Source organism: Aquarana catesbeiana, linkage group LG08 (assembly GCF_042186555.1).
Source record: "Aquarana catesbeiana isolate 2022-GZ linkage group LG08, ASM4218655v1, whole genome shotgun sequence".
Classification (NCBI taxonomy): Eukaryota; Metazoa; Chordata; class Amphibia; order Anura; family Ranidae; genus Aquarana; species Aquarana catesbeiana.
Window position 1 is genome coordinate 124,928,330 of NC_133331.1, and position 13,867 is coordinate 124,942,196.

Consider the following 13,867-nt stretch of genomic DNA (forward strand, 5'->3'; position numbering starts at 1 on the left):
TTGTGAATGAACAAGGGTGCTAATCGGGACCCTCACAGTTCATTCAGAACTACAAACCATCTGCGGTGGTGCCTGAAGGTTTTTGAATTCAGACAGCAGGTGTGAGGAGAAGATCCTCTGCCTGCTGTCACACTTGGGGGGATTGGAGAAGGAGAGGCACCAGGAGCTGGAACATATTACATAACTTAACATGTTCTAAAAGGTGAGCTTGTCCATTAAATGTACATTAAAAGTATCCTGAACTATTATTGCGACATACAAAATAAACAGGTCTGGCAACAAGTTGCCAAGCAAGATAAAAGTATACAAATCCATTTTGCAGAGAATTCTCAAATTCCTAGCACATGACAACCTAAACATGCGTCAAAGCTGATCATTTCCTCTAAATCACTTCCCCTTTAAGCAATTTCCACTAAAAAAACACTTTCATGGGCATTTAACAAGGAATCGCTATGCTTTTTCAACACTTTAGAAACACAAGAAAAATGCGTTGCAATCATGTCATAAATGCTAAAGGCGCGTTTAATGAGCATTGCTTTGCCCTAAGACCATAACATAATGTTCACAGGTGATTGGGCTAATTTGTGGTGCTTTTATTTTTTAAGGTTGTAAGGATTAAAAGTATATCTGGCTTCTTTTGTGATACAGGTGAAATATGGGAAAAGTAACCAGTTTGATTCTTTACTTCATATTCATTTAGGGTCAGCGTTGTTGACAATATTAAATCCAGAGACAGGTTTCAACAATTTTCAGAAGGACATTAGCAGTAATTTTAATTCTAGTGGGGGAAATTGGAGAAATCACCACATCCCTAATACGGTATATGAATAGAAAACAAGAACCCTCTAGTGGGACTTTAAAGAGGTGATAACGCCAAAATTGCGTATGCAAGCAAAAATATGTAAAATTTATAAGTTTAATGGTACAAATGTCTAATAGAAGAATCAATACATAGAGAATTTGAATCTCCAGTTTACAAATACAATATAATGTAACCGCATGAAATCATAAAAAAAACACTTAGTTTACATCACTCTTGTGCAAGTGTACAGAGTGAAGCTACACATTTCGAGATTATGCATAATTCCTCTTCATCAGGAGGAGATTTATGATATCTACAATTCAAAAAATACCAATAAGTTAAGAATATATGCATACAACTGTTTGAAAAACAGAACATTCCTTTACCTACAGGTAGAGCTGCACGATTCTGGCCAAAATGAGAATCACAATTTTTTGCTTAGAATAAAAAGATAACGATTCTCGCGAATCGTTCACATTATACAAAAAAAGGGCTAACTTTACTGATTTTTTTTTTTTTTTTTTTTTTTATTATTCATTAATTCATAAGTACTTTTTTCCAAAAAAATTGCATTTGACATAAAATATTGCAACAACCACCATTTTATTCTCTAGGGTGTCTACTAAAAAAAATATGTTTGGGGTTTCTAAGTAATTTTCTGGCAAAAAAAAATTATTTTAACTTGAAACCAACAAATGTCAGAAAAAGGTTTAGTGTTTAAGTGGTTAAACTTTTTTCACTTACACAGGAAGTCTATTCCATTGACAAATTGTTACAGTGTTTATACTTAAGTTCAACTGATAAAGAATGTTTTGTTTCTTGGCAGACTGCCCAGTTTTTCTCTTCCTTTCTTTTGAGGGATGTGGCTTTAGAAGAGCAGAGAGAATTCTTTGCATAGAAAGAATTGTGAAACACATTAGTCAAGATTGCGATAACGATTCTTGACGATTAATTGTGCAGCTCTACCTACAGGCAAGCACTTGATTTTATAGATTTAAGATTAAAAACCATATCTACTGACCAGTTACGTGGAAACGGATATCTTGAGTACGAAGTAAAGGATAAAAGACAAAACACAAGGAAGAGAAAGCTGCACTGAGCTCCACGGTGTCACAAAAGACAGGAGCACGACCGGCCAGACAGCAATGGACATCAAAAGGGGGGGAACAATAGTGAGGGGACGAGGCCCGACCTAAAGCCAAAAGGTCCGTGGCTAGGATGTAGATGGTCCAAATCTATTAGTTGTATAGAAGACATAAGGGTAAAAGCGTAAAGCTCACTATTTAGGGAGAAGGCAGATGTCAAAAGGAAGCTAATATATTCAGAAAAATTGGATTGATAATATCCAAACCTACCTCACTTTGAAGTAGATGGTGTGCTGAACTTGAAATATGCAGGTGGGAGAAAGTAAGGGAAGAATGGAAGGATAAAGGGCACCAAAAAGTGACCCTAGGCCAGTACAGAGGTGGTATGGTGGCTGATTAAGTGACCTGCAAAAAATGAATATGATTTATAGCTTTTAACACTTACCCGAATTGGAAAGCATAACCATTTGGGAAAATATGTATAATATAGTGGATTAAAAGTATATGCTTACTTGCAAATTATCGCAAAGCAGCGGCATCCAATGGAATAGCCACCAAAGAAGGAGGGATCACCTAAATGGGCAAGTGTATCAACCCTAGAGATGAGGGCATAAACCTATGGCAATGAAATGGAAAATCATTTAAAAAAAATAGATATCGGTATACAAGCCAGAAAATGGCTAGAAGGAAATTCGGGAGTTGGGTGAGCATTGCTGGCCTTCCAACAACCTAGAAGTATACATCAGAAACAAGATTACCAAACATCTTGCCAGGGTGAGTGACAGCCAGGGATACAGAGCCAAGATCCACACTTTTTGAAGAACGTAGCATATATGTAGCAGCACATGGATTGACCGTTATATACCTACCACGGGGAGGGATAAGTCAGAAAAGTGGGATGGAGGGGGGTGGGGGGACGAAAACCGCCCACATCATTGAGCCAGATGGAGGAAGATATCACAATCCATATTGTCAGAGAGAAGGGAGGGGCCCCTGACATCCCACGGGGATGGATTGTCTGTGTGCATCGGACCCGGCCGAGACCACGTGACGACAAATCCACGTCCGAAGGGGGCGTGGATGTCGTACAATGAACAGGGCAATGGAGGCCCGTGTCATCCGCCCACCAGCACAAGCGGACGCCAATGCGACCGGAGGGAAATCCCGTTGCATGGCAACCGACCAACAAGGCCAGCGTGGGGACGTAGTCATCCGATGGCCTTGGAGCACTGGATCAAATCCATTGAGGCCAGGCCGAGCAGCCCCATCTGGTGGACAAATGCGAAACGCAGACGCAGCAAGAGTGAGTACAAAGAAGAGAGAGGAAAATGGGGGGGGGGGAGGGGGAGGCAGCCATAGCAAAAACAGCACAGAGAAAGAACATAAAAGTTAGGCATGGACAGATAAACACAACCATAGGCAATGGATAATTATAATGCAAAACAGAACAACATAACATAGTTGTAGGTGACTACATGGGAAAAAGGCAAATATAATACATTAATTAAATGTTCATTTCTGAAACCCCTGACTTGAAACCCTCCAAAAAGGGTCTGAAAAAGATGGATTCATTAAGTCCTAGGGGGAAGGGTGGCTTTGAGACGGAATATCAACTTCTGCTCATGCTGGAGCAGAATCTTATTCCAGTCCCCCACCATGAGTCCCAGGATGGACTCGATCTAGAATTAAAAATGAAATCCTGGGAAAGTGACCTCCATGCGCTGTCGTGACATGTCACCCCCAGGGGAGAACTGGGCCACAAGTTTTCATTGCATGGATATGTCTGTAGGCCCTTTGCCAAAATTCCATCTTTGTTTTACCTACGTAAAAAACATGAGCAGTCACAGAGAAGCAGATATACCACGCCTTCTGTTTCACAGTTTGGTGTATTGTTTTGGATGGTATCTCACCATTAGGCAAAAGGGTGTGGGATTTGGTGTGCATATACCTGCAATAATTGCAGCCTCCACAGGTAAAAGTGCCCCATCTTTTACAGGGATCCTTGCCTGAAGAGCCCTTAAACTCACTAGACACTAGATTGTCTTTAATTGAATGAGCTTTCTTAAAGGTAAATGCTGGAGTAGTGGTGACAAAAGAGCCTGCAATGGGATCCATGGTGAGAATGTGTTAATATTTGTTCACAATCCTTTTAATGTCTTTATGTTGATTCGAAAACCGAGTAATGATCCTGATTGGACCTGCATTTTTTTAGATAAGATCGTGACGTGTATTGGCACATGCTTGCTTGAAAAGGGTCTTTAAACATGTGTGGGAATATCCTTGTGCTACAAGTCTGGTTTTTAAAACATCTGCCTCCTTTTTAAAGGTAGTGTCGTTTGTACAGTTACGCCGGATCCTCATGTACTAACTATAAGGTTTTGAAGTAACGAGAAACAGGGTGGAAGCTATCTGCATGTAGACTACAATTACCCGCCGCAGGCTTACGGAAGAGACTACTTGTTGTTAAACCATCACTGTCCTTGTGTATCTGGACATCAAGGAAAGTGATGGAGTCGCTGTCATAATTCATATTGAAATGTTAATTGAAAAGATTGTCGTCGATGGATTGAAAAAAGGAGTAAAGTAGCTCAGAAGAGCCATTCCAGACCAGAAAAATATCCTCTATATATCTGTACCAAAGCAGTATGCAATCATGGAATGCAGACATGCTCTGACATTTTTATCACACGTTCCCACTCCCCCAGGTACAGATTGGCGTAGGATGGTTAAATGGATAATTTTTTTTTTTTTGTACACCACACATTTTCTTTAATTGTATCAGTCTATAAGTGATCTGCTATAAACTATTACTTTTACGCACCACTATAACATTCTTAGTTACCTTGACAGAACTTTTTAGATATTTATCCAAATATAATTGCTATGGGATTTCCGGCAGAAAGACTTGAAGGTGTATACCGAAACAATATAGACGATGTTGTAAGGTAAGTGTTTTTGTACTTATTCTAAAAAAAAAAAAAAAAAAAAAGGGGAAAAAAAAAGCATTTTGTTATTAAATGCATGCAAATTGTTTGGTTCTAGAGAGTCTACGGCAGTTAGGCTTTCTTCATAAGATTGTTTAAAAGGGGGAAAACGCTTGGCATGTTTGTCCATTTTCTCCAATTGTCATATCTGAAAAAGTATATAGAGCTTTAATGGGTTGGTATTTCTACATTTGTTGGTGCTTCCTTTTCATCATATTGACTTAAAAGTTGAATGTGGCTTTTGAATTCCATTTCTGCATCCAGCTCAAGTTTGAGTCTTAAAGAAGAACTCCAGCTTTGCCTCCTTTAAACAGATACATTTTATGTGTGAGTGAATCCCAGCCACACTGTCATTTCGTGTGTAACTTACCTCCCTTAGCTGTACACAGCAGGTTTCTGTGTCTGTGATGGCACTCCTCCTGCTGGCTAAAGTTCTCTGACTTCCTGTTATCTTCCCTTTTCATTTCTGATACTACATTTCCCATGATCCTTTGAGCCTCTTTAGCTTCAGGGTGGGCTATGGACCTCCATGTGGGTGGAGAAAGGTGTAAATGTCATACCTCCTCCTGTGGCATGCCAAAGAATAATGGCTACTGCAATACCATCCCATGGCCCTACAGAAGAAGGTATTGGATGGTATTAGAAAGGTGTTTGCTTCATATGTAAATGAGAAGGGCTCTGGGAGGGCAGGATCTGAGGGGTGGAGCACTGCCTGTTCACAATGGTCGGCATATTTACCTGGGCAGGATTCAGTTCTAATTGCAATCTATTCAATCCTGCCCAGCAGCAGCACAGCTATCCTTCAGAACAGGCTGTGTATGAAGGGGTTTTCTTCTTGAATAATGCTATGATCTGTAAGGCAGGGCTTGGGATGTTTGGACTTTTCATGTAGGTGTGACTGGGTGGGATTGAATGCTAATTAGGATATATTCCATCCCACACATCATCAGAGCTATGAAGGAAGTTACATATTTTGCAGATTCTGAAAGACTACAAAAGGGAGTGAACAGACTCTAGCTCAGGGATTTGCAATTAGCAGACCTCCAGCTGTTGCAAAACTACAAGTCCCATCATCCCTCTGCCTCTAGGTATCATGCTTGGCTGTCAGAGTCTTGCTATGCCTCATGGGACTTGTAGTTCTGCAACAGCTGGAGGTCTGCTAATTGCATATCCCTGCTCTAGCTGCTTTTAGAAAGGAGTTGTGGAAGGGATAGCGTATCAGCAGGCTATACAGAGTGTCCATTACACAAAGCCACAGCTAAGCCCAGAATATTGGGATCTGCAGACATCAGAGCAACATGATTACAGAGGTATGATCTCTGCTGGGATTGGTCATTCCATTCAGTTCTAGTGAAAAAGTTGGAGTTCAACTTCAAAGCATACCTAAACAAAAATGTAATGTATTGCAGCTAACCAATCCTTAAATTTAGTAGCTTTATTTTATTTTTTTCTATTTTTTTCTTTCACCTAGTGATCCAGTCAGTAACAGACTGCTGAGGATGGCTGGGTGCTTGGTGGAGGTGCAAAGAAGCCACCCCTAGACAGCTTCATTGTCAACCTTTGGAGAGAGTAGTGTTAGATGTACTAGAAGGTTTCGATGGACTTGACTAACGTAGCAAAGCTTAACTCCAGCTAATGCTTTTTTGATGCCTATATGATGGCATTGGGCAAGGAGACTTGTGTTGATCAGCCATAACTTTATGACCACCCATCTAATATTGAGTAGGGCCCTATTTTGCCACTAAAACAGCCCTGACCTATCACAACATGGATGCCACTAGACCTCTGAAGGTATGCTGTGGTATTGGGCACCAAATGGTCAGTAGCAAATCCTTTAAGACCTGTAAGTTGCGGGGTGGGGTCTCCCTGGATTGGACTTGTTTTTCCAGCAAATCCCACAGATGCTTGATGGACAGAGATGTGGAGAATTTGAAGGCCAGGCCAACACCTTGAACTCGTTGCGTACCTTAAACCATTCTTGCACCATTTTTGCAGTGTGACAGGGTGCTATATCCTGCTGAAAGAGGCCACTGCCTTCAGGGAATATTTCCATGAATAGGTGTACTTGGTTATAAGCCATGTTTAGGTAGGTGGTACGTGTCAAGTCACATCCACATGAATGACAGGACCTAGGGTTTCCCAGCAAAACATTGCCCAAAGCATCACACTGCGTTACGCTGCTTGCCTTCATCCCATAGTGCAACCTTGTGCCGCTTCTTCTTGACACATGCACTTGCCCATCCACATGATGTAAAAAAAAAAATGTTGTTCATCACACCAGGCCACCTTCTTCCATTGCTCTGTGGTCCAGTTCTGATGCTTACATGCCCATTGTAGGCACTTTTGGCTCTGGACACGGGTCAGCATGGGCACCCTGAACGGCCTGTTGCTATGCAGCCCCATTCACAACAAACTGCAATGCCCATTTGTTTCTGCTTTCAACACCTTTTTAGGGACAATATGTTTACTTGCCTCCTAATGTCCCACCAACTTTTCAGCTGTCATTGTGTTGAGATCATTTATATTTACTTAACCTGTCAGTGGTCATAAAGTTATAGCTGATTGGTATCTGCATGTGAGCAAAGAGCAGGGGAGGAGCTCAAGGGAGTGCTGCTGTCCTCATTTTTACATTTCTGGCTGGCCCAGTGTGGTGATCAAGCAGCAGAGAGTCAACCTGGCTATGCTGCCTGCTAGGGCTTTGTAGATCGAATGACTAGAAAGAAATGCCGAACCTTTTGACAGATCATATCACTTTTATGATGTGTTTTAGCTGTGAGGCTAATTGCTTGGATTTCAACTATAATCAGTTCATTTAAAAGTGCTTCTCTTTACTCGTGTTATCTCTCTTCCAGCTCATCATATCCTTTTTTTTTTTCCACCATATTAGGGAACACTGACACAGCAGTTCTCGCACTAGGCCAGCTTGCAGGGTTGGAAAGATATAAACAATGTTAGCTTGTTGCAGACTGCACATTTGCATTAATAAATGGATTAATCTGTGCACACACTTTTATACTCATTACCTTCCAAATGTGCACTAAATATCGAGACTGTTTATCATAACTGATTTGTTTTTTGCTACTGCACATTCATAAATCTGTTGTAGCTCCACTTTTTTTTTTTTTGCTTGGTGTATGCTTTTTAACCAAATGGCTACAAGTGAACTAAATGTGACCCAGATTGCATTGTCTAAACAACTTCCTTCATTTTCTAACAGGATGTGTAGCTACACAAAGGCACCAAAATGCCATCCATGGTAAATCGCGTCATTAGGCTGGTGGTTCCTGCATGCCTTTGTTCTATCTATAATCAAATTAGGTGTAGTTAGAAGAAATGTTGTCTCAGTTATGAATACGTAGTCTTATTTTGCCATGTGCTGGGAATAATGTTTGTATTGGGTTTTTCTATTCCAGCCCAAAGTTCTAGAATCTTTTCTGACCTTTTTTACAGTTCCAGTAACTGACATTCGCCTTAAATCCTGGTTTACTGCAATTGAGAGCAGCACTAATTTGTACTTGTATTTGTGCTTATATGCACTTTAGCCATTGTTCTGCATAACCATACCTAATATCATTTGTGTATGGGATTGAATTGCAGTGTCTGAAATAAGAATAGTCAATGTTGCCCTGCTGGAAGCCAGTAACTGATCTTTTGTTTAATAAAATAATTTGAAAACTCTTTTTGTTCATTTTCATAACTGTAACTAATCGTGGTAAGTTATCAAAACTCAAGCAGATAGAATATGGACAGCTGTGCATAGTAACCAATCAGCTTGTTAAGTTAAAGCAGAAATAAATCCTCCTCTACTTTACAGCCAAGTAAACCGGCTTCTTAGCCTCTGTTTGATCTACAGTTGCCATGGAGAGTACAAGCAACTGTGATGGCTTTCATTCATGGCATGTCTTGAATGTAACTGTTGGGGAAACTGAATCAATGGGTTTAGTTCTGCTTTGAAAATGAAAGCTAGAAGCAGATTGGTTGCCATGCATTGTGGCTTTTAGTTATGATACATTCCCCTCAATATGTTTAACTGCTTCAATATTGGGCACTTTCCCCCCTTTCCTGACCAAGCCAATTTTCAGCTTTCTGTGCTGTCACACTTTGAATGACAATTGCGCGATCATGCAACGATGTACACAAATTACATTTTTATAATTTTCTTCCCAGAAAGATCTTTCTTTTGGTAGTGTTTAACCGGTTCAATACAGGGCATTTTCACCCCCTTCCTTCCCTGGCCAATTTTTAGTTTTCAGCGCTGTCGCACTTTAAACGACAATTGTGCGGTCGTGCGACGTTGTACCCCAAAAAAATTGACGTCTTTTTTTCCCCACAAATAGAGCTTTCTTTTGGTGGTATTTGATCGCCTCTGCGGTTTTTATTTTTTGCGCTAAACAAAAGAAGAGCGACAATTTTGAAAAAAACACAATATTTTTTACTTTTTGCTATAATAAATATCCCAATTTTTTTTTTTAAAAAACAAATTTTTTCCTCAGTTTCTGCCGATACGTATTCTTCTACATATTTTTGGTAAAAAAAAATCGCAATAAGCGTATATTGATTGGTTTGCACAAAAGTTATAGCGTCTACAAAATACGGGATAGATTTATGGCATTTAAAAAAAAAAAAAAATCTATATATTTTTTTAGCGGCGATCGCGATTTTTTTTTTTTTTTCGTGACTGTGACATTATGGCGGACACTTTTGACACATTTTTGGGACCATTCACATTTATACAGCGGTCAATGCTATAAAATTGCATTGATTACTGTGTAAATGTGACAGGCAGTGAAGGGGTTAACCACTAGGGGGCGGGGAGGGGTTAATGTTTCCTAGGGAATGCTTCTAACTGTAGGGGGAGGGGACGTACAAGGGGAGGAGACCGATCAGTGTTCCTCCGTTCTGGGAACACCGATCGGTCTCCTCTCACCTGACAGGCTGTGGATCTGTGTGTTTACACACACAGATCCATGGTCCGGCCCGGTTAACGAGCAATCGCGTGTGCCCGGCAGACATCGCGGCCGCCGGGCACACGCACCGGGTCCCGAGCAACGCGCCGGGCGCGCGCGCGCCCCCTAGACGGCCGGGAATCCTAGGACGTCATATGACGTCCACCCAGGATGGGAGATCCCAGGACGTCATATGACTATGGCTGGGTAGGGAAGTGGTTAATCACCACCTGTTTTTTAATTTGTTTGCTAAAAAAAAAAAACAAAGGCCGAAAATTTTGAAAACTGAAAAGTTTCTTAGTTTCTGTCAGTAAATTTGTTAAGTAATTTTTCACCTTCACTGATGTGCACTGATGAGACGGCAGTGATAGTTGGCACTTATGGGCATTGTTTGGTGTCACCTATGGACACTGCTGGGGCTACATTCATAATCGGGGCACTGATTATCAGTGCCCTGATTACTTGTACAATCTCTGCTGTAAGAAGATGCTGCTGATTGGCTCTCCTTACCTCACACTCTGTGTGAGGCGAGGAGAGCAGAAAAATGGCACTTCCGTGTTTACATGTAATTGGACACAGCCGATCATATGGTTAAAGAGCCCCGTCATTGGCTCTTGACCCAGATCGAGGTCGGGCCAGTGGGAGGTGGATAAAGTGGTATTAAAGGTTCAGATGTGTTTTTTTTTTTTTTTTTTTTTTTTTTTTTTTTTTTAAAATAAGAAACATGTTTATACTTGCTTGCTCTGTGTGTTTTGCACATAGCAGCCCCGATACCTGTCTTGGGTCCCCTGCTGGTGCTCCTGGCTTGTGCCTCCAATAGCAAGCTGCTTGCAATGTGGGCACTGGTGAATGCTCACTCCCAAGCCTTGATCTATGCGTCCATAAGACTCGCAGAGCCGTTGCTCGGCTTTGCCACCCATTTTCTCCTTATTGGCTCACTAGCTGTGATTGACAGCAGTGGGAGCCAATGGCTCTCGGCCATTGAGAAAAGGGACAGGGACAGCCGAGGCTCTTGCGCACAACGCTGGATCGAGAGGGAGCTAAGGTAAGTATTGGGGGGCTGTGGGGCGTAGCAGCACACAGAAGGGTTGGTCTTTTACCTTGATGCATTAAGGTAAACCTTAAGCCTTTACAACCACTTTAATAAATATGTTTCTGATAATCAGACATTCAAAAAACCTGTCCCTTTGCCCTGGAGCTTACACACGGTTTGGACCCCTGCTTCCTACAGAAGAAGGTAGCTTCATTGGGTGGGAGCTTTGTTCTTACAAGAGAACCTGTTGCTTTGCCTTTAAATAGGCAAATTGGTAGTGTTTGGTTAAAGTATGTTTGTACCAAGTAACTTGACAGTTGCTACTGCATTTTTCAGACAGACCCCAGATTAGGTGTTCAAGCTTTTTTAAGCAGGGAATTTGTTCACTTCTCAGAGCTTATGGGCCCTCAGCCCATGTATTTTGTGAAATAGCAATTCATTTAAAGCCTATCTTAGCAAGGCTTGCAAGTTGATAGGCTCTTCATTTTAGCTCTGTGGGTGAAGAACCTTAGCTTTAAGATCATATTCCATCCAATGTACACAATCTGGGTCTAGCCAAAGCTATTCTGGGTGCGTGTATCAAGTTGGGTAGGGGCCCAGGCTGTTTTCTTATTGCCAGTGCTATGAAGCCTGGGGAGGTGAATGCATATGTATTTGAGGGCTGTTATGTGGTTTTACATTTTGTTAGCAGAGGAAAAGGAATTGGGCTAGGGAATTTGAGTCATCCTCTTTTAATTGTAGGAGAAACTACTTTCAGATTAATGGAATCGCATACAGGTTGCTGTATAATACATGAATATACACTTCTCATAGTTTTAGCATTTCTACATGACCTTCATGTACATGCTCTACATCAACTTTAATGGTTATCAGTCACCAGTAAAGAAAAGCTTTGAGGTGATGAAACAGATACAGCAGTGTGGAGGTGGTGGGCCTAGTGTGTCTAGACAGGAGCGGGGGTGTACAGCAACACAATTCAGAATACCCCAATGATCTCTGAGGAGGAGGAAGTTCTGCTGTTTTGAATTTAACTGCTTCATGGTCAGAGTGAAGTTGTTACCTTCATAGACCAAAAATGACTGCTGCCAAGGTTGCCTATGCCTTTTTAACCTTTTTAAATAGAGTGCACAGTATTGATTTGTCATATTTTTGTTCTCACTCATTGCTTTAGTATTGTGTAGATATTTTTGTGGCCTATTAATTTTTTTTTATTTTAATTATGTAAAAATATGAACTCATGTTTTCTTCATACCCATCCGAGCAGTTTCTTTACTAATTTTCCAGTTTATTACAGCGAAGATGACAAAATAAACTGTATAGATATTACCAGCTTATTAAAGTGGTTCTAAAGGTTCAAGGTTTTTTACCTTTATGCATTCTTTGCATGAAGGTAGAAAACCTTCTGTGTGCAGCAGCCCCCCTATATTTACCTGAGCTCCATCGCGATCCAGCGATGTGCACGAGATCCTTGGCTCTCCAGGGACTCCCTCCTCTTTGGCTGAGACAGCAGTGGGAGCCATTGGCTTCTGTTGCTGTCCATCACAGCCAGTGAGCCAATGAGAAAAGAGAGGGGGCGGAGCCAAGCTATGGCTCTGTGTCTGAATGGACATGCAGAGCAACGGCACAGGTTCTAGCCTGCTTGGGTGCCCCCACAGCAATCTGTTTTCTCCAGGGGCACTTGGCAGGAGGTAGAGGCCAGAAACACCATCAGGGGACCTGAGAAGAGGAGGATCGGAAAGTATGACATGTTTTATTAAAAAAAACTTGCTTTTAGTATCACTTTAACTATTTCAGCCCCGGAAGTTTTTACCCCCTTCCTGACCAGAGCACTTTTTACAATTTGACACTGTCGCAATTGCACAGTCATGCAATGCTGTACCCAAATGAAATTTGCGTCCCTTTTTTCCCCACAAATAGAGCTTTCTTTTGGTGGTATTTGATCATCTCTGCGGTTTTTATTTTTTGTGCTATAAACAAAAAAAAAATAGCGACAATTTTGAAAAAAAAAACTATTTTTTGCTTTAATATCCCCCAATTTAAAAAAAACAAACAAACAAATTTCTTCTTCAGTTTCGGCCGATATATATTCTTCTACATATTTTTGGTAAAAAAAAAATCACAATAAGTGTATATTGATTGGTTTGTGCAAACTATGGGAAAGATTAATGGCTTTTTTTTAATATACTAGTAATGGAGGTTATTTGCGATTTTTAGCGATATTGCACTGGACACTTTTGACAGTTTTTGGGACCATTGACATTTGTACGACGATTAGTGCTCTAAAAAAGCACTGATTTACAGTATAAATGTCACTGGCAGGGAAGGGGTTAACACTAGGGGGCGGTCAAGGGTTTAAATGTGTTCCCTCACTGTGTTCTAACTGTATGGGGATAGGACTGAGTAGGAGAGGAGACATATCGCTGTTCCTCCTCTCCTCTGACAGCACAGGGATTTGTGTGTTTACACACAAATCCCCGTGCTAGTGCTCATGCACGCGATCGCAGGCAACATGCATCGGGCCCCCTGCCGTGCTGCGGGCACGCGCCCTCTGGTGGCCAAAAAAGGGAAGGACGTACCCATACAGGATTTCGCCCAGGAGAGCCATTCTGCCGCAGTATATCTGCGTGAGCCGGTCGGAAACCGATTAAAGCATTTCACCTATTTTTGCTGCTAATTTACAGCTTTCTTATATAGTCAACTATAGTAGGGTAAAGACCTTTTTACCGCCCCCTTCTTCTCCTTTTTTTTTTTTTCTTTTTTTTTTTTTTTTTTTTACACTAGGTTCACAATTGTGCAGGTCAGGCAGCTCATATTTGCATGGGCACAGTAGCCTATTTATTGGAATGGGCTGCTGTACTTGTGGGAAATGCAGGAAAAAGTCCTGACCGTTTTAAAAATGCAGCTGCATTGAACCGCATGGTGCTGCCTAACTGCATGTAGATTTTTAAGAAAACACTGGTGCCCAGCTTGCAATCTAAGGGCTGCTATTGGTACCTATTGAGAGACTCTTTGGGATC

At 41.2% G+C, this 13,867-nt stretch overlaps 1 protein-coding gene across 1 annotated transcript in view; it reads left to right on the plus strand.

The window, feature by feature from the left end:
• The window catches only part of PTEN (phosphatase and tensin homolog), a 120,835-nt gene that overhangs the window by 51,284 nt on the left and 55,684 nt on the right, over window positions 1–13,867 (plus strand). Inside the window, exon 2 of the mRNA XM_073596349.1 lies at window positions 4,748–4,832. Coding sequence (XP_073452450.1) covers window positions 4,748–4,832 — 85 coding nt within the window. The remainder of the gene's footprint in view (window positions 1–4,747; window positions 4,833–13,867) is intronic.